The 27,336-nt window shown below is 34.0% G+C and overlaps 3 protein-coding genes across 11 annotated transcripts; 1 reads left to right on the top strand and 2 right to left on the bottom strand.

Annotated features, from left to right (window-relative positions):
- Window positions 1-409: 409 nt before the first annotated feature.
- Window positions 410-15,671, bottom strand: LOC106670241 (pantothenate kinase 4-like). Of its 7 annotated transcripts, none has more exons than XM_014400387.2 (17): window positions 15,583-15,671; window positions 10,565-10,697; window positions 10,312-10,375; window positions 10,183-10,247; window positions 5,446-5,621; window positions 5,207-5,390; window positions 5,045-5,137; window positions 4,871-4,994; window positions 4,707-4,810; window positions 4,490-4,649; window positions 4,245-4,431; window positions 4,039-4,188; window positions 3,533-3,620; window positions 3,274-3,478; window positions 967-1,121; window positions 741-910; window positions 410-672 (listed from the first exon to the last, which is right to left on the bottom strand). In XM_014400387.2, the coding sequence occupies exons 3-17, from the start codon at window positions 10,355-10,357 to the stop codon at window positions 453-455; spliced, it is 2,127 nt and encodes a 708-aa protein (XP_014255873.1). In that variant the 5' UTR covers window positions 10,358-10,375; window positions 10,565-10,697; window positions 15,583-15,671; the 3' UTR covers window positions 410-452. The 7 variants fall into 7 exon arrangements, with proteins under 7 accessions (XP_014255873.1, XP_014255871.1, XP_024084622.1 ...); XM_014400385.2 differs by lacking the exon at window positions 15,583-15,671 and adding an exon at window positions 11,960-12,269; XM_024228854.1 differs by lacking the exon at window positions 15,583-15,671 and having other exon boundaries at window positions 4,707-4,786; window positions 10,312-10,697.
- Window positions 15,583-27,240, top strand: LOC106670244 (cytidine deaminase-like). 2 transcript variants are annotated; one of them, XM_014400396.1, is made up of 3 exons: window positions 15,583-15,720; window positions 19,409-19,513; window positions 19,679-20,103. In XM_014400396.1, the coding sequence occupies exons 1-3, from the start codon at window positions 15,669-15,671 to the stop codon at window positions 19,984-19,986; spliced, it is 465 nt and encodes a 154-aa protein (XP_014255882.1). In that variant the 5' UTR covers window positions 15,583-15,668; the 3' UTR covers window positions 19,987-20,103. The 2 variants fall into 2 exon arrangements, with proteins under 2 accessions (XP_014255882.1, XP_014255883.1); XM_014400397.2 differs by lacking the exon at window positions 19,679-20,103 and adding an exon at window positions 26,938-27,240 and having other exon boundaries at window positions 15,630-15,720.
- On the bottom strand, window positions 20,366-27,247 carry LOC106670243. Of its 2 annotated transcripts, none has more exons than XM_014400395.2 (2): window positions 26,890-27,247; window positions 20,366-21,112 (listed from the first exon to the last, which is right to left on the bottom strand). In XM_014400395.2, the coding sequence occupies exon 2, from the start codon at window positions 21,109-21,111 to the stop codon at window positions 20,500-20,502; it is 612 nt and encodes a 203-aa protein (XP_014255881.1). In that variant the 5' UTR covers window position 21,112; window positions 26,890-27,247; the 3' UTR covers window positions 20,366-20,499. The 2 variants fall into 2 exon arrangements, with proteins under 2 accessions (XP_014255881.1, XP_014255880.1); XM_014400394.2 differs by lacking the exon at window positions 26,890-27,247 and adding an exon at window positions 23,067-23,202 and having other exon boundaries at window positions 20,370-21,112.
- Window positions 27,248-27,336: the final 89 nt, after the last annotated feature.

A 27,336-nucleotide genomic window follows, 5' to 3' on the forward strand; every position in this document is an offset into this window, starting at 1 on the left:
AGTGCGAAGTGTGGAGATTTGGACTTTTACATGATTGTTTCAAAACAAATGGTTTTTATACACACCTCCATAATGAAAAATCAAATGCTTGATTAAAAGGAAAATAAATAATCTGTCGCCTCTCCTCACTTGTCGGTTACAGCCAGGTCAGCGGCCCCCTGGATGCCTATATAGTTTGGTCATTCCTGATTTTCTTCTTACCCTTGCTGTTTTTGTTTGACCCACCACTAAAGATAGCAAGAATTTTGGCAAACCAAAATTATCAAAAACATCCAAACTACAGGTTCATCACCTTGCAGACACCATGATAAAATCTCACAATTTTACTATTTTTTCCCTTTAAATTATGTTTTTCAGATGGTAAATTAAAAATGAGATATATAGGAAATAGAAAATTTTCTACACAACATAATTAGGCAATTTTTACTAATCACCATGCAATTTATTACAAATTATAAATGAGTCTCACATACATAAGTGGAAAATTTAAACACAGGCGAGAAATCAATGCCACCCAGCTTTTTTGAGAGCCAGTGATTTTTTATTACCGCCATTCTGAGGCAATCGACATTGAATTCAGCATCTAAATTTGTGTGGATCGCTCTGCCCATACCTTCGATGACCAATAAATCAACATCAGAACAAAATTCCGCAAACTCTTCACTCACATACCTGCAATTTTTTTTAAATTTTATTTTACACATAACAAATGCAACGATTTGAATATGGTTATAAATTACCGAAAATCAAGACAGCAGCTGCTATTGGGCACTTCCACAATTTTAATGTCTTTATTTGAATAAGCCTCTTCTATATATGAACAAGCAGTAGAAACAGATTTTAAAGCTGAATCAAGTTCCTCTGAGGTTACATCGTTAATTACAGGATATTTATTTGCACATAACAGTACCTGAAATATTGTTAAATCAATTGATCTGTTGATATATTGACACTAATCTAACTTACTTTTGTTCCATTCTTGAGCAGCTCTCTTATGAAAGGGAAAACTCCAAGTACTAAGTCAAAACCAAAATTATCGACAAAAACAGCGGCAAGCTTGTATGGTTTTTCCTCTATCTGTTCAATCCAAGCATCAAGATTGTCAATGAGCCACGGTCGGACTAAATTAATTTACATTAATTTATTATATGATAAACATAACAAATTACAAACCCTTAAGTATGATATATAATATTTCAACAATCAATCATTTTCTATACAGAACACATGTATAAAATAAATAACAGATAGTACAAATTAGAAAAATATTTATCGACTAACTAATTTTCAAACTATAAACAATATTATTATTCCTTTATAAAATGTCATAGGGCCAACGTAAATATGCCTCTTGGGTAGCGGGAGGGCATGTGGTGACACTTCATTGCACATTGCACACAATTGCAGACAATATAAGAGATATATATATGAATACTTTTCTGAATTTGAAACTATTAACTAGATTCACCAATTAATATATTACAATTATTTAAGGTTTTTAGTTGAGATAAAAAAGTCAATGGCACGAGCGGGATTCGAACCCACGATCCTCGGCTAGATACGCCGCTGCTCTACCACTTGAGCTATCATGACCTCGATCCACTTGGACACCAACTTGAAGGCAAAAAGGAGGGAAAATTCAAAAGGTGTGGTTGAGATGGGAAGTTGGTGTCCGAGTGGATCGAGGTCATGATAGCTCAAGTGGTAGAGCAGCGGCGTATCAAGCCGAAGGTCGTGGGTTCGAATCCCACTCGTGCCATTGACTTTTTTATCTCAACTAAAAACCTTAATTAATTGTAATCTATTAACTAGAGTTCACCCTGAGAATGAAATGTTATGACCTGGGCGCCGAAAAAAAAAAAACATGTACAAGTTCATTCACACAAACTATACAACCACACAAAAATATATTATGTATATAATATGTGCAGATTAAATAAGGAAAAAAATTCCCATTTCCCTTGAAAATCGGAACAGGGGACACAACAATCTACTCTCATACCCAAGGGGTATCTTTATACCAGGTTCCATGGCTACTCTCTCCCTATAAGGGGTCAAGTCCTGGCACTTCTCGACCAAGTGTGACACACCTTTCTCGACATTTTTCTACATTTGTGACAGCTGTAAGGGGGTTTACTCCCTCACAAAAAACTAAAATTTTGGTATGGAAAATTTGCTAGAGGAATTAATTAAAATATGATAAATTTCTCTCAGCAAATGTGTTCCGTCAATTCTTTTGTATCCAGGGTTTTACAGGGTTAAATGTCAATACTGCCAAAGTGGATTCACTAAAACTTAGTTCAGTGATCCCAATCCTATCCTGAGTCTTTCCTGAGATATAAACATTTTTGTGATTTTAGTCTAAAATCGGATTTTTTTTAAACAGAAAATTGTAATTTCTCAACTTTAGCATCATTATAATACAAATCTGATCTTTATTTTGCAAACTACATTAAATTTTTCACATGATAACATTTTTGTTGAAAAATTCATACTTCCAAATACATTTTTTTTTTTTTTAAATACTTAATTGTGGCTTTTCGGGGATTTCACCAAAGTTGCCTTATTTTATAAGTAAATATTCTAAGGAAATACTCACTTTTACATTTTTTTATAACTTTTCTTAGTGAAATCTCCTTTGCATGGTTCATATCGAACCAAAGGCAAGCTGCAGCCCAAGAACATCGTACGTGTTATATTTTTAATAAAAACATTTATTAGTTGGTAATAAAAATTAAAGGGGCGTCGGTGGCCACAACGGTTTAGGCATTGACAGGGCACTCATCACTGTAAGTTAAAGGTCCTGGGTTCGAATCCAGCGTCCCTGCATTTGAGCCTGACATACTTACAAATGGGCTTTTTTTCAAAAACATTGGCACCCCAAGGGTTGAAATAACCTCAGCTTAACACCCTTTTTAAAAAAATTTAAAAAAATTCTGGTGGTACTGAACAAAATTTTATTTAATGACTACACCATGGCAGTAGTGACACTTAACCCTGTATATGATCAAATCAACACAATCCAAAACCAAAAAAAACTTTTAATAAAATACAATAGAATTTTTAAAAAATTGAGTTTTTTGTTATTCCAAAATAAACTACATTTTTATTACGACTTTCAAGTCTCAAAAAATAGAGTGAAGTAAGTATTTACTTTTTAAAATTTTAATTAATTATAAAGATTTATGAAAGTGGTTGTGTTTGAAATTTCAATAAAAATCACCATTCTATTCTACCAGCCCGTTTAATATGTTAAAATTGTTGCTAGCTTACGTGGAAGTTTTTTTATTGCCTCTTTAAAGCCAAAATGGCCTGAATTCAACAGCTCGAACACTTCCTTAGAGCCGTAGTCAAACATGTTTCCAGCCAAGATGGACAAAGCTATTTCCAACTGCCTGTCTCTGAAGTTGAGCCGGTCCAGAAATTTTATGTGCCTTTCAAAAATCTGAACTGCCAAATTCGCCTCTTCTCTCTTTACCTGAAAGTTACATTATTTATACGGAATGCATAGCAAACGGTTTAATCAATTTACCTTTGAGTATGTGTCAAATAGTTCCAGCTCGTACTTGCAATCGTCCAACATATTTTGCAATATCATCATTGAAAGGTTTCCAAATGAACTGAAATTTTTGATATTTTCAGTATTTAATTCACTTTTAAATTTTAAATGTAAAATAAAATATCACAATTTTTTTTAAACAGAACATGATTTTCTGAAAATATTCTGAATTTTAATAAATAAATGACTTACAGCTTTACTATTCCATTAAACTTCAACCTTTTACCTTTCAACCTAAGTAAATAAATTCACTAGTTTCGTGGTCCGCTTGACCAATTAATATCTTTCAATTAATTAAGGTTTTAAGTTGAGATAAAAAAGTCAGTGTCACGAGCGGGATTCGAACCCACGATCTTCGGNATCTCAATAAAGATCGAAACGTTGGCACGATAAAGAAAATGTTTTTCTGAAACCTACATCACACCAGACCGCATCTCACGATTTCTGAATAATTATTGAAGATATTGAAAAATACGTACTATGGGTATTGCATAAGATGTTGTAATTTTTCAACTGCCATATCTTGGAATTTGTAAAACGCTATTTGCATCGGTGAGCAGGACTCTGCAGAGAGTCTGTTGTTGCCTTTCGATCTGATATTCTGAATTATACATTGAATCCAGTATTCCCTTTAATGAAACAGCAACATGAAAACATGCATTAACGCATCTGTCTATCCACTTACCTAGATTCATCATCGATGTATAAATTTTGTAGTAAAGGGTTGTAAGTCGAAGGATCTATAAGTAAAGGACAAGGCACCAATTTTGCCGCTACTGAATCAAGAGCAAGTGTCTGTTGACCCGTGGATTGAAATTCTCTGTTGTAGCCAGAACTTAAAAAATAATTTTCCCTCCAGGAAAGCTGAAAATCTGCAGTCAACTAAAAATGTTAAGATTAATGTTGAAAAAAAAATTATCGATGCAATACCTTCATGTTTTACTTTGCTTAGTAATACTCCAATTGATGATAAAAATGCAGAATGCCTGAGAAAAATCATCTTCAATCTGCCGCCCGTACAGTATTTAAAAATGAGATTTAAAATAGACAAATAATCTGCATTTATATCCCAGCCTTCACCAAGAATCACCTATAAAACAACTACCAAGATTATCTAAAATTTTTAAACATTTATTTATAAACGCACATTTTTAGTTTTGTTGTTTTGGCAGTGCAAAGATGCAAGTTGACAGATGTTGCTGCACCATAACCAGAATAAGTACCACGCTAAATGAGATTTCTCTAATAATTCTGTCAAATCAAAAACTCATATTCATAAGTGAAATAAATGGTTAAAAAAAAAAAATTTACCATTTTCAGAAAAAATTAACCCTTCAACTTCTGCCATAGTTTTCATAAATGTATCTTCGCTACATTTAGTAATTTGACTGTATATCGGTGATGATTTCAGAACAACCATGAAACTTTCAAGATCCTAAAACAGTCCTTTTAATATTTAGCAAAAAATATTTATAATAAAAGTACCTTTGTGCCAGTCAATCCTTTGCTTATTAACAGCATTTGCTGTAAATTGAAACAAGATTTGCCTAAAAACTGAAACTCTTTGTCTGTGGACATCTAAAAAATTATATTTCATTATTAATTTAATATTTTAATATCATGGTTTTAATATCAAGTTAAATTAACCTTGATAAAATCAATGAATTCGTTTTTATTTATAAGAACGCATGGAAAAAATTTGTATGCATTTGAGACAAAGTTTAAAGGGTGAGTTTCTAGATTTAACTGAAAAGCTTCATCATTAATATTTTTCAGTACAAAGCCACATCCCAATGCTATAAACTGCATAATCTCCTGATCAACATGAAATCTGAAACATAGTATGATGTTACAATGTACAACTTACTTTGGTGCCTTACACTTACTTTGTTTTCAAAGTAATTTGAGTATTCTTGGACCATTTTTCTGAATCTGTTCCTGTTAAAAAAATTGTATTGGGTACAATCTCTTGGTTTTCCTGCAATGAATGCAATGTTGAATCAAGCGTCTCGGTCGAACAGAGTTTAGAAACAATCCTTGGCCTTTTTTCATCTTTGGCGTCCTGCAACAATAATCTTGTATAAATCTTAAATGCAAATTGATAATTTCCAAAAATGAATCGGCATGTAAAATTGTTAAGGCATTTTTATTAGAAATGACACATTTTGCAAATTTTTGTTGTGATATGCATTATTTATTGAAACGAATGTTTTTATTAGTATGAATGGAGGATCTTATCCCAAGTTTCCTGAGGAATATTGAGTGAATGTAATTTATTAGTTTGAATGGAAGGGTTTATCTTCAATAATACTGAGGAATATCAAGTACTCTGAAATAGTGTAAATGCTGACCAGACTACCATGTTTTATCTTATCTATGTTTTATGTGTATGTTTGTTTTTTATTTATTATTTTATCGACAAAGAAAAGAGAGAATCTATTACTGATCTAAATCCTCTTATCACAACTTGGCTGGAGAAACAGGAAACGAAATTAGTAGGATTAAAACACCGAAAGACAAGAAAAGAAAAACAAAGAAAGAGAGGGCTGCTGAAGATGACCAATGTAGTTTGCCAATCATAAAATAAATAAGACTACATTATGTTAACAATTTAAAATTTTGACCTCATAATAAACACATAGTGAATTTTATTTTGTAAACTAATAAACTAAAATTTACTCTCAACTGTGGCAATGTACCAAAGATTTTTTTAACTGGATTCTAACGGATTCAAAAAAAAGTCTATTCACTTATATAAACTTAATAATCTGCAATTAATTAAGGTTTTTAGTTGAGATAAAAAGTCAAGGCACGAGCAGGATTCGAACCCACGTTCTTCAGTTTGATATGCCGCTGCTCTACCACTTGAGCTATCGTGACCTCGATCCACTCGGACACCAACTTCCCATCTCAACCACACCTTTTGAAGGCAAAAAGGAGGGAAAATTCAAAAGGTGTGGTTGAGATTGGAAGTTGGTGTCCAAGTGGATCAAGGTCACGATAGCTCAAGTGGTAGAGCAGCGGCGTATCAAGCCGAAGATCGTGGGTTCGAATCCCGCTCGTGCCATTGACTTTTTTATCTCAACTAAAAACCTTAATTAATTGTATGATATTAATTGGTCAAGCGGACCACAAAACTAGTGAATTTAATAATCTGCTTTTTCTATGATCAATTATCATGTATTCACTGCATTATACCATAAATTCATTCATTTTAATTAATTAGTTTTAAAGTTTGGAGATAGGTTGTGACCAGGAAATTGTTTCTTTATCATCAAAGTTTATACTTGGCCCAACATCACGAAAACACAATTGTTTTTCAACTTTTTACAAGTATTCTTGTACTATTCAAATTCTTAGCAGACAGCTTGAGAGCCATATAAAAAAAGCATGTTTGCAAATGCTACTATAACAAAGGGCTATTATTTATAGCAGGCTTTGTTCATAATACAGAAAAAACTAGAACTGGCGATTTTTCTGTCATTTATACAGAATAGAAACGCGTCCACCAAAAATATTTATATTGTTATTTGTAGTTATGTTCTCCATTGTCTTTTTCTTTTCAACCATTTTGGTGTAGGTTTTTGAATTATTATTAACTAAATAGTTATTCAAAGAAATAAAAAATATCAAAAAATATATGGTATGAACTTTACAGAAATGACACACGAAATATATTTTAAAAAAGAAAAAGAAAAAAAAAGTTTCATTTTCTGATTGCCGATTTTGATTAGCTCAAATCTGCACATGTATATACTGTACAGAGTTGTCAGTCCAGCTTTTGTAATTTTCTGATTACTTTTGTAATTTATTGATTACTGGCAGGCCTCGATAATCACCCACCTCGGGTATTAGCAATCGGAGAACCGACCACAATCTTATACATCCAGCCACCAAAGTAGGCTCCAAGGAATTCCAATAGATAGGTCATTTCATCCCCCCTAACGCAATCAGTTCCTAAAACCAAACCCATTCACACTCTCACTCTTAAATACATACTTTCATATTTATATACCACACTCAGCGATCTACCTTTACACACTACACATTCATGCTAATAAATACATTCATTCCTAGCAGGAGACCCAAAATATATGTACTATATAATAAAGCAACCCTGTTTCCTCAAAAACCTCTGCATATTGTATAACAAATCTAGTTGTGGGTCAATATGGTATTCCATATTCTTGTTACACTACTCATTTACACTAATAAATACATTCATTCCCAACAGGTGACCCAAAGTATCTGTACTATAAACAATAAAACAACCCTGTTTCCTCCAAAACCTCTACATATAGTGTAAAAAAAATAGTTGAGGGTCTATAGTATTCCATATTCCACTACTCATTCACACTAATTTCATTCCAAACAGGTGACCCAAAGTATCTGTACTGTATACCATCTAACAACCCTATTTCCTCAAAACCTCTAGGCATAAATTGTATAACAAATCTAGTCGAGGGTCGATAGGGTGCACCATATTCCTCTTATACTACACATTCACACTAATAAATACATTCATTCCCCACAGGATACCCAAATTATATGTACTATAAACAATAAAACAACTCTTTTTCCTCCAAAACCTCTATACATATAGTAAACAAAAATAGTTGAGGGTCGATATGGTACTCCATATTCCTCTTCCACAACTCATCCATACTAATAAATTATACTTGGCCTAACATCACGAAAACACGATCGTTTTTCAACTTGTTACAAGAAGTATTCTTTTACTATTCAAATTCCGAGCAGACAGCTTGAGAATCATATAAAAAAAAGGAAGCATCCCGGGTGTCGGGGTTGTGTTCTCAACTTTCCTGGCTATTCCCCTCCTTCCGTGCACAGTATTTCCTAGGTTGCTTTCTTTTCCAGTCCATCCACACTCGTCTTCCTCCTTACATCATCCAATCCCTCCAATTTAACTCCTCACATCTCACTCTTAAGACCCTCTCATCCCCAATCGATCTTATCCTTCCGCAACATACAACCCATACATTCGAAAGATCCTTTCTGATCCGAGCCCCTAAACTCTGGAACTCCCTTCCCCTTTCTATTCGTCAAGCTGCCTCCTTTTCCTCCTTTAAATCCCACCTGTATAATCACCTCCTCTCCCTCCAAGCAGAGACCTCACATTAACACTTGTTATTTTTGTTTAATATTCTCGTAATTTTCTCTTCTATCCTGCCTTATTGGTATACATTGTGCCAAGATTTCTATCTTTTTTTTTTTTTTACTTTTAACTTCATAGAAGGAACTTCCCTTTATTTAGTTCATGTATATGTATATGGGGGTATTTATGGGGGACACCAGTCCCAGAATAAAGTTATTTTTCTTCTTCTTCTTCTTAAAACAACCCTGTTTCCTCCAAAACCTCTACCCATATAGTGTAAAAAAAAAAAAATAGTTGAGGGTCCATATAGTACTCCATATTCCTCTTCCACTACTCATTCACACTAATAAATACATTCATTCCAAACGGGTGACCCAAAGTATTTGTACTGTATATCATCTAACAACCCTATTTCCTCAAAACCTCTAGGCATAAATTGTATAACAAATCTAGTCAAGGGTCGATATGGTTCTCCATATTCCTCTTATACTACACATTCACATTAATAAATACATTCGTTCTCAACAGGTGACCCAAAATATCTGTACTAAATACATTAAAACAACCCTACTTCCTTCAAAACCTCTATGCATATAGTATAACAAATCTAGCCGGGGGTCAATAGAGTACTCAATATTCCTCTTATAATACACATTCACACTAATAAATACATTCATTCTCAATATATATTTAAGAAATACAAATCTAGATATTTATAAAGTACTATAAGCAGTAGTGTTTCCTCTAAAAATTGGAATATGGAGAACCAGATACTCGCTGCTGTGCTCAAGCACCATTATCTCCTACTATTCCTACGCGCTCTCTATATGAAGCCAAGGAATTGCACCCTTCAATTAGGTAAGTCGTATCAATCAACCTTTCTCTGCATGCCACAAACATGCAAGCTTTGGTTCATCATTTGTCTACTTGGGAACCTCGCTGGCCTATTCTCAATCGGGTGAGACCCTTCTTCTATGAGACTCTCAGAGGGTCACTACGCAAGAGCTTTGTTGATCCAGCAAAAAAAAAATTATTCTAATGTGGTATAAATAAAAAAAAAAATTTACACTATTATTTTTTATATTATTACTTTTTTGGAACAAGCTTTGAAGATAACAAAAAATACTGTTCGTACCAAATGAATCCTATTTATTTTTAAATGATTTGGCATCCTTCCTTGAACACCAACCATCAAATATAAAGAAAAACTTTTAAATGTTTTAAAAACGCATATTTATTTATTATGAATCAAAAAAATCAATGTAAATGGTATCAACATAATTTCATGTTGTTTGTTTTCTTATTAGAGGTGAATTTAAACGATCTGGTTAAATGAAATTTGCAATAGATATATTTGACTAAAACAAATATGATTAATGATGTCAAATATAAAGTTTGTGAAATATGTGTGAATATAAATATTTATTTGACAATGCTTTAAAAGAGAGAAAAAAAATTATGAGTTACTGTCTTGCAATATTATAACTGATGACTATCATGTACTTACAGTGTTTTGTCCCTTTGATTCTGAATTATCTGTCTGGCAAAATGAAATACAACTCAATTTCAAACCTGGAATTAAAATGAAAATGCTTTGTAAAACAATTAATGCAATGCATGGTTGTAAATTGCTAACCGACACTTATAGCCAAATGGGATCCATCATCCCGGTTTTCGGGCATTTTAAGAATCTTTCCCAACTGTGCACAAAACAATTTTGAACAAAGGAAAAGTAAAACGTGAGTTACATAAAATAAATAACTGCTGTGATAAGATAAGTGTACTATTTAGATTTTATGCTCGTTATAGTTTTAGTGGGATAAAATTCTGGGAGGAAATTTAAAAGAGACTATTTAACAGCCAGAAATCTTTATAATCTGACATTTTACCAATCAGCCTGTTTGATCCACAGATTTGTTTTTTAATCGCATGATGGCTTAACTGATTTCCCTTTCCTCAGAATCCCCCTTGTTTAGTTTTGTTCCTTTAAAATCAGTCCTAGTTTTCAATGAGTAGCGAATGCTGAAATGGGAAAACAAAATGCTCTGAACTTGTACATTAAACAAATATTTATTCATTATATTGCCTGATAAGGATGAAAAAACAACTTTTAAATCATATTTCTTTTCATTATTGACATAATCAATAATCAAAAATCACCACTAAAAATTAAAACACTAGTTTGAGCGATAATTAATAAAACAGTTGTGTGGGGCATCGGTGGAGGCATTGACAGAGTGCTCATCACTGTAAGGTAAAGGTCCTGTTTAAAAAAAGAAAAAAAAACATATATTTATTTTCACTTAGATAACTACACAACAATATTTGCAGCGAACAATATCAGTGCAATCTCAGCTATATGGAACAAATGGACTCTCCATGGACTTTTTAGTAAAAAACATCTACCAGCTGATAAAGGAATTATACGAGGCGGAATGCTTTCCTTTGGATCCCTGGTCCTTTCGGCCTAAAAGGAAACGAAAAGGCCTTCAGAGCGGCAAAAGAAGACACTAAAATGCCGCATGACCATGATTTTCCGATCAGCCCAGCAGACATCAAAGACGCAATGAAAATGATAAGGTTGGAATGAATGACAAATCCGCTGGGACAATATGACCGAAAAGTTGAAAGAAGTGAAACCGAAAACAAAACCCTGGGTCCCGGAAAAAATGGAAAAGAGAGACAGGATTATCCTCACACGATTGAGGATAGGCCACACGAGGCTGACGCATGGCCACCTCTTAATTAGAAAGAGACCCAGGGTATGTCCTCTATGCGGTGCAGTTGTGACAGTGAAGCACATCCTAGAAGAATGCGAACAGCTGGCACGACACAGAGAGCGGTGCGACCTACCTTCCAATATCTCAAAAATTCTAAGGCGACCATAAAGATCAACTTATGACATATTTAAAATCAATAAACGCTTACAGCCCCATATAACTCCCACATGTGGTTCACCCCCCCCCATTGTACTGTATGAAAGTATTTATTAGCGTGAGTGGTTTAGCATGCATGGGTGCTGCTGTTACTGAATATCGAGTAACTCACAGGCCCACCGATTTAGGTTAGTGATAATACATTTGTAGTATGATTGTGGGAAGGGTCAACAGCGTCTTGGTTGTAGTAATACCACCGAGATGCTGCGTCCTTTCTAGTATGTTCGTATTTATTAGCGTGAGAGGTTATGTGTGAATGGACGTGGCTGTCGAGGAATATTGAGTACTCCACAGGCCCATCAAAAAACCTTAGGATTAGTTTTATGGATGAGTGGAATTTGTACATACCGTTTGAATGTATTTATTCGCGAGAATGAAAGGAAGTTGGCAGGATTAAAACCATCTTACTGACCTCCACTTTAGTTGTAATATTAGGAAAATAGGTTTATTAGTATAAATGTGTATTATGAATGTGTGTGTATGTAAATGGTCAAATACTTCAATTTACCACATGTGGAGGGATACAAAGAAAAATGCAACAAAAACCGTAAGGTCCGATGAGTAGCCAATTAGAATGAAGTTATCAGTACAAAGTGCAAATTTTTCAAAATGTGAGAAACATATGTGTGGTGCCAGCAATGACCTAAGCAGTTAGCCGTTCAGAAAAAAAAAAAAAATTGCATATTATAGCATTTGTTTTAAATTTTTGTGATCACAATTTGAAAAAATAAACTCTTCTCACATGAATGGGTAAATAAATAATAATAAATAAGTTCATGACAACCTATTTAATGAGGGGTTAAAACATCTGGAAAAAAACTGGTTAGAAAGACCAGTATACACTTGGTCTCAATTGACTGGTACTAGATTATCTAAAAAGAGCACCATTACATCTACCATAGGGATTTGTTTTCTTTTTATAGGAACAAGGGTCCAATACCAACAATCAAACTACTAGGGCTATTTGTACAAGCCTTCTTTATGTTTATGGCGCATTTTTCAATAAAACTTTTCATTATGTCCAACCTGCACATCTGATGCAAAAGCCCATTCCTTGTGAAACGATGAGAGTTAGTGCACAGTCTGAGTAATTTATTCTGAACAACTTGTAGTTTCCTATAGTTACTTTCGCACGTTGACTGTCAGACAGCACAGGAATAAATAATAATTATAAGGTCTTACCATCATTTTATATATAAAAAACTTATTATTAAGTCATATACGTTTTAGTGGTCAATTGACCAAATTACATCTTTCAATTAATTATTCTTTCGACGTAACGTCTTGGTTGAGATAAAAAAAGTCAGTGTCACGAGTGGGAGGACCCACGACCTTTGGCCAAATACGCTGCTACTCTACCAATTGAGCTATCGTGAATTCGATCTTCTCAGACACCAACTCTCCATCTCAACCTACAACCTTTCAAATTTTCTCACTTTTTTGCCATTTTCAAATGTCGAGTAATCGGATTGGATTCTCAGCGACTTATGAAGTGGCCACAGGGAGCTGTTTAGTGAAGAGATACTTCTTTTACTTATTAAATATTAATTCAAACTGCCTTACTGATATCCAGTATGCTTTTTTAGGTTAAAGTTTTATTTTCAGTATTAGAAGTATCGACCACTTATAAACACTCTTAATCAAGGTATGGTCTTGAAGAAGAAGAAAGCAAATTTAGTTGCTAATGCCAAGCTTTTGATCTATTTTAAGGTCATCGTCAGGGCAAAACAACCTTAAATATGTCTAAATATTGACATATTTAAGTGGTTTTTTTTTATACAGGCGATCTCAAATTTCCTTTACGACTGATTCAGTCCCAACACTGCCAAGGACTGTGACTGACTCTGTGAGTTCCAGCTATCTCTATACAGAGAGAAACACGACTCATCATTAAACATAACAGCATTCCAATTGGTGTTTTCTTCTAAGCACCCGCTGCACCATACTCTCTTGAGTTTCCAGTGGTGGGCTGCTCTTCACCTCATCTCAAAGGGGCTTACAATGTGAAGCCAACTATTTGTAATCGTTTGTGTTGATAAAGGCCTTGCCGAAAAAACTTGAGCTTAATTTAGCATCTGGCGGCACTATAGAAAGGGCTCCGTTGTATTGCAGCAATGACAATATTTCTGTACTCCCTTAGCGTTGTAATGCTCTGAGATCCACAACAGCCTCCCAGAATTGATCTAAAGACCAGGAAACCATGGTCTGAGAAACGCCAACTGCTTCTGCAATATCCACTTGCCGGTGACCTTGATGACTCATTCTCACAATAATATTGAGAACTTCTGGTTCAAGATGTCTTTCCATGGTTAAAAAGAATACAACTGGATTAAAATGGAGAAACGACGAGAAAAGGTGTTGGTTTACAAAATGAGTAATTTTCATGTTTACTAATTCTTAAGTAAATCCGTTACTAAAAATGATGATTAACAAATTTGTTGGTTTGTATTTTCTATTTTGCTTTATCCAACTAACAAGAATATATCGGTTAATTTAATTAAAATTAATATAATAAGAATAAATTACAAATATCCCTATTCAATTTTGCGCAGTTTATAAGAGGACAGAGGTACAAATAAATTGATATTTCCTCCTGGGGTCTGCAGGGTAACGAACTTGGTCATTTCTTATCATTTTGGTCTGTCTATTTTGGACTGTAAAATTACATACAATGACTGAACTTGAAGTAAATTGCGATTTTCTCCTCAAGTGCAGGGTAATGAACCTCAGGTGGCCACAAAACAAATCAGTTGCGGCCTAGCTGCAGAGGAGTGACAGCTCTGATGTGGGCGATTCGGCCTCTGGGGAGTAGTGGGCACCCATGATGGGAGCCTGCGAAACCTGGGGTTCCAGTTGCTCACTGAGGCTCAACCGCAACCCCTTGGAAAAATTCCATATGCGGACTATCAGCCTGAGGGGAGCTCTGGTGCGGGCGATTGGCGGCCCTTGGAAAGTAAGGAAAGTAAGTAAGGAAGTGACTGTGAAATCCTGGGGGTCCTGGTTGCTCGCCGAGGGGCATTAACAAGGGAAGGTTTGGAAACCGCACTCCCCCGAAAAACTCCGATACGGCACGGTTGGTGACTGAGGAATGACTCTTGGCTCTAGTGTGGGGACGGTTAGCCCTGGGAAAGTAGCATGCACCCGAGGGCAAGTTTGCAAAATCCTAGGGTTCTGGTCGCTCACCAAAGGGCACCAACGAGGGGGTAAGATGAATTAACTCATCCCTCAAATTTGCCCCGAAACTTGTGTGGGAGAGACTCTATAGCTCTAGAGTGGGCGATGGTATGCCCTTGGATAGTAATGGGCACCCGTAAGGGTGAGCCTGTGAGGTCCTGGGGATTCCAGTCGCCCATGAGGAGCACTAATGCGAAGAATGAATCCCCATCCTTTATCAGGTGTATTTCAGTTCTCTTGATACATTCAATACTGAACACGATGAAAAACTTAAAATACACCTGGCACAACAGCTAGGATAGGCAAACCAAATGATCTGTAACGAGTCAAACTAAAAATAATCTCTTAGTTGATGCTTTCAGTTGTCTGACCTTCATCTAATTGAACATTGTAACTACCAGCCTTCATGAGCTTTATGCTTTGTTGTTTCTGCAATTTGAACTGATCGGTCCCTCGAAATAGGTTGAAGAAGAGCTTTGATCAAAAGCAAGCAAAGTTCTTATTGTTTTTGTAATGGCATAAAGTACTTTATTAGGCAAGGAAGTTTTATGAGGAATCTCATTTTCTCTGGTGTCCATCGTTACGAAGTTTTACATTTGATTGTTTTTTCTCTAAGGAGCAGCCGAACAAAGAAGTCAAACGGAAATATAACAGCTACTTTTGACATTTTAGTTGATGGAGTTTTATCCTTTTAGGAAAAGTAAAAACAATGGTAACCGAGAACCGACGACGTTCCCCGAAATCCGTCGAATATTGATTACTGATAATGTTGCTATTGCCCAAACGGAAATACAAACCTGTGTGAAAGTTGTAGAGAAGTTAGGTGGCAAGTGCCAAGTGGCAACGGAGCTTTTAATAGTCCAAAGCCCTGTTGATAACAGGCATGGCCAGCGATGATGATTTTACCGGAAAATATGTCAACTTTAACAAACTCGGTAAGTGGTTCTCGACACATCATCATGCTAATACATTTTAGAATTTGAAAAAGCTCAAAAACTTTCCGTCCCAATTAGCTTAAAACACCAGAAGAACTAGAAAACGCGGTTGATCTATTTACAAAAACAATACAAAATGCAGCGTGGGAATCTTCCTCACACTCAAAAACAAAATCTTCCAAATTATCCTTTCTACATAAGGCAATTAATATCCTAAAAAAGAAGGGCTAGAAACCTTTGGCAACGTACTAGATCAGTCATTGACAAACAAAATTACAACAAACTTTTGAATACGTTGAAAAAAGAAAACAATTTAAACAACAATCATACGAAACACATTTAAAAATCTTGTCAAGAGAGGATGGGAGCCTCTGGTGTAGTACTAAACGTATCCTGTGTCATAGCGTTGCCTCAACTCCTCTCAGGAATGATGATGGAACTTGGATCGTTTATGATAAAGAAAAGTCCAAAACATTTGGGAAACATCTCTCCGAGGTATTCAAACATAACATAATGAATACTGAACAAGATAAATTTATATCAGATTCACTTGTGACATCTATGCCCCTAGATCTACCACCTAAACCAATAACTCCAAAACAAGTATCATAAGAAATACGACAGCTTCCTACAAAAAAAAATCACCTGGTCATGATTTGATAACAGCTGAAGTTCTTCAAGAACTTCCCAAAAAAGCAATCGTCTTTCTGACTTCTTTATTTAATGCAATTTTGAGGACCACACTTCCCCATACAACGGAAACTTTCTTACATTAAAATGATCCCAAAGCCCCATAAAAATTTAAGCTCCCCATCATCTTATCATCCTATTAGTTTGTTACCCGTTCCTTCTAAATTATTCGAAAAATTAATTTACAAAAGAATTATCTCTATTGCTACTTTGAACATCTTACCAGACCATCAATTTGGCTTTCGAACCCATCATTCCATCACTCATCAACCTCACAGAGTGACAGATTTCATTACTTCGTGTCTAGAGCAGAAACTGTACGCGACTGGAGTGTTTCTAGATGTTTCTCAGGCCTTCGACAAAGTATGGCATGAGGGATTATTATACAAATTAAAATTATTTTTACCCCAGGCCTATTATTTGATTATACAATCATACCATAGAGATTTTTCGCAGTAAACCAGGGTACGGAGACTTCTGGGATGGAAAAAATGCAGGTGTGCCACAAGGGTCAATACTCGCTCTGCTGTTGTACACAATTTTTACTTCTGATATGCCCACAAATGAGAATACACTTACCACCAGATGCGCAGATGACACCACCATATTAACAAACCATCTCTCTTCTACGCAAGCTTCACTCATGTTACAAAACCTGAAAAATGGAGCAATCTTTGGAAAATAAAGTTTAATCCCTCAGTCACAACATATCCCTTTACACTCCTAGCATATACTTATACAATGAACCTGTTCCTCAATCTAACCAAGTTAACGATTTAGGACTTACATTTGATAGAAGACTAACTTGGAACCCACATACACGATTAAAAAAACAGACACCGAACAAACGATTTCAAATGCTTTATTACCTACTTAACCGACAATCAAAATTACCATTAAAATCAAAACTTTCATACACATACCTACTCAAACCCATTTGGATGTATGGGTGCCAAGTATATGGATCAGCCAAGTATTCCAATATTCAAAGATTACAAAGTTTTCAATCCAAAATTTTAAGACATTGTTTCTGCCCCATTTTACGTAAACAATAATACATTTCACAGAGATCTTCAAATCTCAAGTTTTTCATCCATCAAAACATATTACAGATGTTTTCATTGTAAATTACAAAATCACACCAACACACAAATACGATTACTCCATTCCCCACAATTACCACGTAAACGTCTGAAAAAAATATGGATAAGAGACTTCTTAAATGATTAATATCATTTCATTAATCCAGAGCGGCTACCAATGGGTAGCTTTCTCTATAATGCCCATAATGCCAAACACATAATTTGAAATCCAATCTGCTGGTTGTATATAATACATGTACAGTTGTAGATACAAATAAATGAAGTAAAAAAACAACAACATTCATTATTCATCTCCCTGATTAGTTTTTATATTTATTTTTTTATATATATTTACAGATCAAAGATCCTTTTACAAAGAATATAAATGTGGTTATAAACAATTTCTATATTTTATGTAATTATATAATATTTTACATAATAGAAGAATTATATTTTATATAATATAACTGTATTTATTTCAAAACAATGCATAAGGTATACTAAACATAGATAAATGCATGGCAGCATGTATTGGGACATTGAAAGTGATCCATAAAATATGATGATGGGCACAATTTAGTCACCCATGATTGTATTGTAAAAAAATAATAGATTTAAATAAAAAATAAAAAAAAAGACCTGTCAGCTAATGCTGGAAGATTATAAAGAGAAAAAGACAGTACTGAGGATGAAAGGAGAGGAAATCGAAAATGGAGTATTCTAATAAATTTATTTTGAACTTTATCTAAAAATTAAGAATGAGAAGAAAAGTGTGGATTCCGTACAACAGTAGAAAATTCAAATACGAATACGAGTTTTGTACAATGCGAATGACGAATCGGGATTATAAAAGTTACAAGTGTTTCTCAGAACAAAATCCAGAATATGTAAAGTTTTTTTATTAACACTGATAGTATGCTCTTTCAATTTCAAATTGCTATCAAACAAGATAGTCAAGTATTTGACACAGCTGGTATTATTGAGAGAATAATTATATAAAATATTAAGAACGATTAAAGACAATTACTCAGTATTTAGCTACATTTAAATTTTAAATAGTTACACACCATCAACTATGTGTACCAATAGATTGCTACAAAAGAAGATTCTTGAGTTGATTTTATAGAGAGAAAAAGTTTAAGATCACCAGCATAATAATAGAAATGGCGTAGCAGAAAGAAAGGACTTGAGATCGTTTATAAATATTGAAAATAATAAAGGGCCTAAATGTATCCCTGTGGGACTCCAGATGTAACTGAAATTGCGTTTGATTTAAACTATTTCAATTTTTACAACCTGTGTTCTACCGGTTATGTAGGATTGTGATACAATCTGCCATGTACTCCATGACGTTTTAATTTAGCAACAAAAACTTAAGACTTAACAGTGTCAAATGCTTTTGAGAAGTCTGTGTAGACCGAGTCAACTTGAAAGCCATTAAGATAAGGAAAATAGGATGTAATTTTGATAGCAAAGTAGGTTACTGGTAATAGAACAACTAGAAATGAAGATATGCTATTCTGGAATAATCTCAGAATTAAAATAACATAAATTATGGCAAACAAATTTTTGAAAAATGGGACTGCAGAGAAAAGGTCTATAATTGGAAATGCAAGATTTGTCACCAGGTTTAAAGACACGGGTAATGAAAGCAGATGTCCATTGCGAAGGAAAAGTGCCTTTACTTAGAGAAAGATTAAATATAACGAAGAGGGATTCAACCAATGATGTTGGTGTATTCTGCAAGGTTTAGAGAAAAAATCAACCAATATATGTTGACTAAGGCTATGATGACCAATCAATGTTCGGGCCATATGGACGTCATTGTAAAAAAATTGTCTTACAAAAGTCAACTTCAATGCAGGTCTTGAAATTTCATTTAAATTTTTAAACCTTGACTTTTTTCCCTTTTGTAGATTCAGATGTGCAACTACTTATAAAGGAAAGCGTAAAAGCTCGAAATAATGCTTACTGCCCGTACAGCAATTTTAGGGTGGGTGCAGCCCTGCTGACAGATTCAGGTTTGTTGAACATGAATTGCATGTGAATATTATTGGAAAAAAATTAATTTCAGATGTAAATATTAGGGTGCCGATTGAACTGGTCAGAATAGTTATGGCATATCTGAAATAACATTTCAAACTCATCGGGTTGAAAGAAAAAGGGAGTTTTATTTGTTGTTTCAGGTGCCGTTTATCCAGGGTGCAATGTTGAGAACATTTCCTACGGTGCGAGCATTTGCGCCGAAAGGGTTGCAGTCTGCAATGCCATCAGCTCAGGCGACTGTAATATTAAAAAAATTGTTGTCTGTGCTGATTCTAATGAAGGTCCTGTCTCACCCTGCGGAATGTGTAGGCAGTTCATTGTCGAATTCAGCAAAAATAAGGACATCGCAATATACTTGACCAGTTCGAAGTTGGACAGCAAAATTGTCGTCACCTCTATACGAGAACTGCTTCCACGCGCTTTTATCACTTTTAGAGATATTAGTTAATAAGTTATTCTTTTTCCTAGTGTTTATCATCCCACTGTTACATAAAACTGAGCTATTTAAACTCGATTTGTGATTATTAAAGATATGTTGCAGATAAATAAAAACACAATTGAAAAATTTTGTTTACTTTAAAATAACCCATTCATTTAAGTTATTTTAAAGTTTAGTTAAAATCTCAAAAGGAAATAATAAATGACTAAGTCCACAAGAGCGTATCTTTGACTCAGGGGAAAATTAAAGATGGTCAAATTTTCAAAGATTCAAAGAACTTTTTAATTCTTAAATATTATACTGACTTAAAATTTTTACCACATTGCATTCTATAAATAATTTGTTTTTCTATAATTGAAACAATAAATATATATATTTCTTTATATATTTCAAAGTCTGAGAGAACAATGAAAATATGAACAATCATAAAAGTAAACACATCTTCTTAATATAAACATTTAAATAAAAAAGTAATAATTATGAATTATAATATTTATAAAACAAGTCATTCTAAAAATGATTTTAAGCAAAATGTACAATATTATCATTTTTTATCAACTTTATCGATTTGCCATCATTGATTAATGAAGATTCTTCTGCAAATTTCCAAAGGACAGTGTCGTTCTGTTTGGCGAGTGACGAGCAGACATTGACTTCATCGGCTAAAACATTGACAAACTGGGAAAACGAGTCTTTTTCATGACCGGCTCTTATTTTAACTTTAAGTTTATCTATGTTCAACATCTTAACTTTGATGAGAGAATCCAATTCGTTTTTGAGTTTGAGATTGGCTTGTACTCTTAAAGATCGGCAGTGGTCGTCGACATTTCCGGGCGGTCTCCACGTTTCTTTTCGTTCACTGTGTTCATCTTCGAGTTTTTTAAGTCGAGTCAGCATTTTCGGCAGTTCCGCCTGCTTGAACAAGCTGTCTATTTCATTGTGAAACTCAGTTTTAAACGCCTTGATTATTGTAGATTTGATCTTGTCAATCTTTCGCGTGCTGTGGATGTAAGGAGAGTAGGCTTTCTCTAACAGTGTATCAATGTTAATGGCATTGGTAAAATTGACGACCTCTTGTAAAAAAGCAGTCGTTTTTTTGGATCCGTATTCATCTGCCATAACTTCTATGTCCATCCTGAAAAATAAATTTACTTTTGAACTAAAGACATTTACAAAACTAGGATTCTGGTCTCAAATCATATAACATGTTAAGGATACACTCATGATTATAATAAAACTTCTCATATAACAATGATAATTCGTAGCATACAAACTGTTGACCATGTCAATGATACTGCAGACAATCAGAATAAACTAAGTAACAGTAAATTACATCTTTATTAACTTCATTATTGATACAATGAAACTTCCTTTTACATACAACTCTAAAAAACAGCCACCTTTCCTGAATAGACAAATTCTAATTTCTTGGTGTCTTTCCATTAGTTTATTCCCTTAAAATCTTATAAAGTGGTCTTATAAAATCCCAATAAAGGACACAAAAAACTATTTTGACTGTATTTTAACTCTAAGGCCTCTTACAGGCCGGGTTGACTCTCAACAGTTTACTGCCACGTGAAGATTTTCTTTGCTGGTTTCACACCAGGCAACTTGTGGAATCAACCTCTCTTCCCAGCGGGAGATCAGTACGATGTGAGAACCCGAAAAGGCAGGAGCACTTCTTGTGCTTGCTCTTCTGCAAAAAGAGAAGCAAAAAAGGAGGAAACCCAGTAAAGAAAAGTGTGGGTTTATCCGTTGTTATAAAATTGGGAAACAGGCGCTTTCTCACAAATACTGTTATCGTAATTCTCTTCAAGCTTTGCTTCTTTTAATTTTGTCGCTATACTCCTCACAACTCATATCCCATATCGCAGGACTAATACGAATTTCTTCAATGAACTGCTCCACATTGAAAATGCAATGCTTTCTATAGTGAACTCAGTTGATTCAATAGGCAACTGGTGTGAAGCACGAATGCCAAGCAATGTCTCTGAGTCGACAAGTGAGGATGAGAACATGAGCAGCACTTGTAGCCTGCTGGCCACCCGCCTGGGTGGATGAGTTGATTGCGTATGCAAATGATTGATTTGGGAGGTTCCCATCATTTGCTACCTGGGCTACACTTCTTGATACCCATCCGTTCAACTAGACCCATCTGAAAGAGGCCTAAAACTCTTAAAAGCAGTCAGCAGCCTCCCAAAAATGACCATTGATTGAGAAACGCCATTTCTCATATGTGTTTGCTTTCAAATACTGTCTCAAAATCCTTAAGATTATGATTATGTCACTTGCGAAAATGTTTATGTAGATCTTCAGTTTGACTTTAAATTTTGACACATTGTCACTTGGCAAGATGTTGCGTTGAAGTCTTATGTGGGAAAGATCCATTTCAACCTTTGATGCTGGGGACCGCGGTAGCTGAGTGGTTAGCATGAGAGACTCTCACGCCGCGGTCGTGGGTTCGATTCCCACCGTCGCCTCTGGCCCTTTTTTCACAATAACCCCCCCAAATTTGAACACAATTGAAGTAACATTTTTTCATATTCTTTCGTGTTTAATAAATCATTTTTGGAAAATATATTTAACTGTGTAACACCCTGTGTTTTTGTTTTTGTGTTTGAACTTACATCTATTGAAAACTTATTTTTCGTAATAATGTTCAATACACTATTCTCTTTCAGTTACTTAGATTTTCATGTTTTTAACACCCAATCCTCAAAGTTATGATGGTTTACTCATTGAAAAATGGTTAATTTGGTAGGGAAAAGAGGGTTAATTTGACTGAAAAAATGCTATAATATGCATGTATGTTACATCATAATGTCATATGATTAAATTTTATTAAAATACCTCTCATACCAATTTATGCTGGTAAATAAATAAGATTTTACTTAGCATTTCTAAATAGATTAGACTGATTTAGTTAAGGAAACTGCTGGCCAAGTAACGTTTGGATGTGACACAACGAGAACGGATTGGCCTAGATTTAATTTTATCTATCATTTATCATGACTGATTAAGTTAAACCGAGAAATCATTTCTGACAACAAGTTATGTACACAAAAAATGTAAATAATTAAATAACTTACTCAAAAGATATCGACGGGCCTGGAAAAATAACGGATGAAAAAGGCGGGCAAGATAACCAGCGGATAGGTTACGTAACGGAATCATGGCTGTAACCGGCGCCCTGGTAGTCTCAATCTATTTTCATGAGTAATTTTACCTAAAATTTTGGTTGAGCATTTTTTAACAATTAGATTCTATTAATTTGAAAATAGTAAAAATATATATTTTTTAATTTGGAGTAAATCCGACTTCCGTTAGTTGTTTTTTTTAAATCCCGAAACCAAAAACTAAAATAAGCCAAACTTTTAGCTAGTCCACCTATATTAATTGGGTGGTGTTTCACTTGGGAAGTGTTCCCAATTGGGTGGGAAGTGTTTTAGGGCCTGCACTATTTTTGATTTACATTAAAAATGTTCTAAAACTGTATAGTGAAATATTGGGACTCGTTATGGTAGGGCTGTACTTTTTTCTGGCAATAATTATGAGTTATAATAAAAAATATTAGTGTTGAAATAATAGTAGTTAAAAATGGTTAGATAACAATTTCTTGCTTTTAAATACACGACACTAAAATAAATAAATTGTTTATTTGTAAATGTCTTTCAAATCAAAACAATGAAAATGTAGTATTACGTTCTTGTACAATACATTTAACTGTAATTGCCAAATTATATTGAAATATAATTAATAAGTAAAAAAAAAAGTAAAAACCAAAAGTCCTTAAAATTGTGTGTATTATTAAAAAATGTGTGTGACATTTTTTTTATGTAAAAATGGGAATAATTTCACTAGCTTTATAACCTGGCATTGCCCAGGGGCATAATAAAAATTGTTATTTAACTCATTATTTTCAGTCAAATATTGCTATTGTTAGATAAGAACATAACTATGTAATTAAATGAACACAATTGAATGTTGGATATCAGTGATTGTATTTAGTCATCATATTAGATTTTACATGTGCAATATTATTTTTGTTTTGGATTACGTTGTATTAAATTTTAATTACAGTTGTATTCAGCGTTAAATTCATTACAATGCTCCTGGATACATAATGATTTTGGTGATTACATGTGGCATATATACAAACAAATCTCCCATCATGAAGCATGCAATGTCTTGAGAAAACTATGGATTCTCAAAATTCAATCCACATAATAGGAGTGGTTGACTTGAATTGAAATGAAAATTGATTTTTGTAAAAATCCTGATGCCCATTTTATTTATCCATATCCACTCACCACAAATAAAAACAAAGTGTGAAAGATTTATCAAAATCAGTTCAGTAGTTTTTTCTTTTTCTCATTAACATACATACAAACCATTCATTTTTATATACATACATGTTTACCTTACATTCTGTCTTTTTGACGCTGCTTTGTAGAGTTGCTGTTGGAATTGCATTTTGTTTAAAAAGCCACAAAAACAACAAGATATTGGTCATCGTAGAAATATTGCCAATAAAATTCCAGATGAAAGGCAAAATAAAACAGAAGAAGAAACAGCATAATGAAATGAATGAAATATATTTCATATGTCACATTCATGTGCTACTGAATCATCACATCACGAAGCACGAAATGAAGCAAGTTGAGTAAGAATTGGAGAATTAAGACAGTCTTTGCCCTATTGTGATCAAAATGAAAACAGCGTGATATAGTTGTTTACGCATGCAATTGAATTGATTAAAATTGGTAAAACTTTTTTTTTTGGAGGGGGGGTTTACGCTGGCATATTATCCATGAAGTTTTCTATTTTCATTTTACTGTCGAGCGTGATCGGCCGACCAGGGCCAGGTCCCCGCCGAGCACCCGCACTACTCATTCAGCTCCATCATCTTCTCATCTTCTAAATTTTCATGCTTGAAGATAATCAAAAAGAAATGTTTATCGACTTTACAAATCCATAGATTATGTTGAAAGCTGATGGATTGTTGCTTATTAGGACAGATTCTAAGTTTATTGGTTTTGAAATGTTTGGGACTTCACTCAGATTTTTTAGCAGTTTGTCTCTTTCATTTTCATATTCTGGACATTCAAAAATTATATGGGAAGGATTTGAAGGGCAATTGCAAGTGGGTAAGTTCGGAGACGATGCCAAACCGATTTTCTTCTTGTAGGTACCCCATAGGCCATGATTTGTCTTCAGTCTAAAAATAGTAGAATAGAACTCCTTTGACATTCCTTCTGGGCTATCTATCGCCTTCTGAAAACCATGGTTTTTTCTTGAGCTCAGGGAACAGTGACCTGTAATAATTGCCAACATTTGATGCATTGTATTTTTCTTGCCACAGATTTCTAAAAACTTTTCCAAAAATTTTTCCCGTCATCTTTAGGAATTTTAATGTCAAGGGTTGGACCTGATGTTGCAGCCTCCTTTGCAAGTGCGTCCACCATTTCATTTTGCCATAAGCCTGCATGCCCTTTCACCCAACACAATGCCACCCTTTTTCCCATGATTTTTGTCTCAAGCATTTTCCTACAGATTTGGGCAAAAATATAGTTTATTGGTAAAACTTGATTGCATTGCCTGTCAGTATTATTCAGATTTTGAATATAATTTGCATCAATTGTGGTTATTGAAGGTATGAATAAAGTTTGCCCAAGTTTAAACTTTAAATTATGTTCATTTAATTTATATATACCTATAATATAATTTATATATTAAGCAATTGCAATATGTATATTCAAAATTATGTTTAAAATAAAACTTTCTATTAACCCCCTGGGGAACATCCCGTTTATACAGCTGTATATACTAACAAAATGCATTTGGAAAGAAAAGGTTAGAAAATTTCAATTATTAATTCAAAGATTAAAGCGTGTTCTTTAGGGAAATGAAGAATAAGATTGGAAGGCAAAAGAAGCAGCGAGAAGAGAAGACCTAATAGAAACTTTCAACCTCGCACTGATATTGCATGTACTAAGAACAAGAAGAGAGAAATTTCAACCGGAATGGGATGAAATGTGGCAAAACACTGAAAACGGAAGTCACATGAAAAACTTTTATCAATCTCATTAATCATAATTAATTAAGGTTTTCAGTTGAGATAAAAAAGTCAATGGCACTATCAGCTTGATAGTGGTAGAGCAGCGGTGTATCAAGCCGAAGATCATGGGTTCAAATCCCGCTCATGCCATTGACTTTTTTATCTCAACTGAAAACCTTAATTAATTGTAAGATATTAATTGGTCAAGCGGACCACGGAACTAGTGAATTTAACTATATCATAATGTCTAAGAATAGAGATTTAAAGAACACACACACCTAAACACGTACAGTAAAATTTTGGAAATTTTTTTTTACTAGTATTTTTTCAAAAACATTTTAAGCTATCTAGAATACATCCTTATTTTAAACTGATAGTTTTAATATTTCTGGACCAATTTATGTTAATTTTATCAAGACCTAAGATTATAAATGGTAAAAAAAAACAAATATTGAAAATTTTTGAGATATGGCATTTCTTCTTATCAGGAGAGGACAGTAGTTGTTGAATTGATGTTAAAAATTTGCCCAGTAATTTTTTTTTCTCTAGAAAATCAAAATCAATTTTAATGAAGAATGTTTTTTCTATTGCAAGTGTTCTTTAAAGTGGATAATTTTCATAACATTGGCTAATTAAATTTAATTAGGCATTTTCTTGTTGTTTTTTCTTGTTATGTTCCAAGTCATTCTTATCCTAATTAATTTTTATTACACACATAGGTTTTCATATTTGAAGTGTATTATTTGAGCATTTCAAAGAGAATAGTTTCTATTCATTTATAAAAACTTTTATAGAGAAAAATACATAAAATGTTAGCTTATTCTCTCCGTTGAAGTATGAATTTCAAACCTTACCTCTGTGAATATGGTGAGATGAATAATCAAGCTCCGTTTTTGTTGCAGGCATCGTTACAGGGTGTAATATTGAGAATGCTTCCTTAGGAGGTACAATTTGTGCAGAGAGGACGGCTATTATAAAAGCGGTTTCCTCCGGCAAAAGCACGTTTGAAATTATGGCTGTTTGCGCCGATCTGGAAGAAGGGGTTATTTCACCGTGCGGGATCTGCAGACAGTTCATTTCTGAGTTCAGTCAAACCAACAACATTTCTTTGTACCTCTGTGATTCATCTGTGAAAAAAATGATCAAGTCTTCCATTTGGGAGCTTCTACCCCTGTCTGTCCAAAAAATATGATCACTTAAATATTTATATTTTTACAAATTTTATCTATATTTTATTATCTTTATTAACCTTTGAAATCTGTGGGTGAAAACTAATTGTTATATAAGAAACTATACATTAT

Source organism: Cimex lectularius, unplaced genomic scaffold, assembly GCF_000648675.2.
Source record: "Cimex lectularius strain Harlan isolate CLEC.00 unplaced genomic scaffold, Clec_2.1 scaffold327, whole genome shotgun sequence".
In the NCBI taxonomy this organism is placed as follows: Eukaryota; Metazoa; Arthropoda; class Insecta; order Hemiptera; family Cimicidae; genus Cimex; species Cimex lectularius.

What these genes read in the sequence shown, in the direction of transcription:
- LOC106670243 (XM_014400395.2), bottom strand. Translation starts at nt 21,111, where the DNA reads ATGGACATAGAAGTTATGGCAGATGAATACGGATCCAAAAAAACGACT.
- LOC106670241 (XM_014400387.2), bottom strand. Translation starts at nt 10,357, where the DNA reads ATGCCCGAAAACCGGGATGATGGATCCCATTTGGCTATAAGTGTCG. An exon ending in TACATCGATGATGAATCTAG is followed by an intron (nt 4,189 to 4,244) that starts GTAAGTGGATAG and finishes GTTTCATTAAAG; the next exon opens with GGAATACTGGATTCAATGTA. An exon ending in GGCAATAAAAAAACTTCCAC is followed by an intron (nt 1,122 to 3,273) that starts GTAAGCTAGCAA and finishes AAATTAATTTAG; the next exon opens with TCCGACCGTGGCTCATTGAC.
- LOC106670244 (XM_014400396.1), top strand. Translation starts at nt 15,669, where the DNA reads ATGGCCAGCGATGATGATTTTACCGGAAAATATGTCAACTTTAACAAA. An exon ending in TGTCAACTTTAACAAACTCG is followed by an intron (nt 15,721 to 19,408) that starts GTAAGTGGTTCT and finishes TCCCTTTTGTAG; the next exon opens with ATTCAGATGTGCAACTACTT. An exon ending in AGCCCTGCTGACAGATTCAG is followed by an intron (nt 19,514 to 19,678) that starts GTTTGTTGAACA and finishes TTGTTGTTTCAG; the next exon opens with GTGCCGTTTATCCAGGGTGC.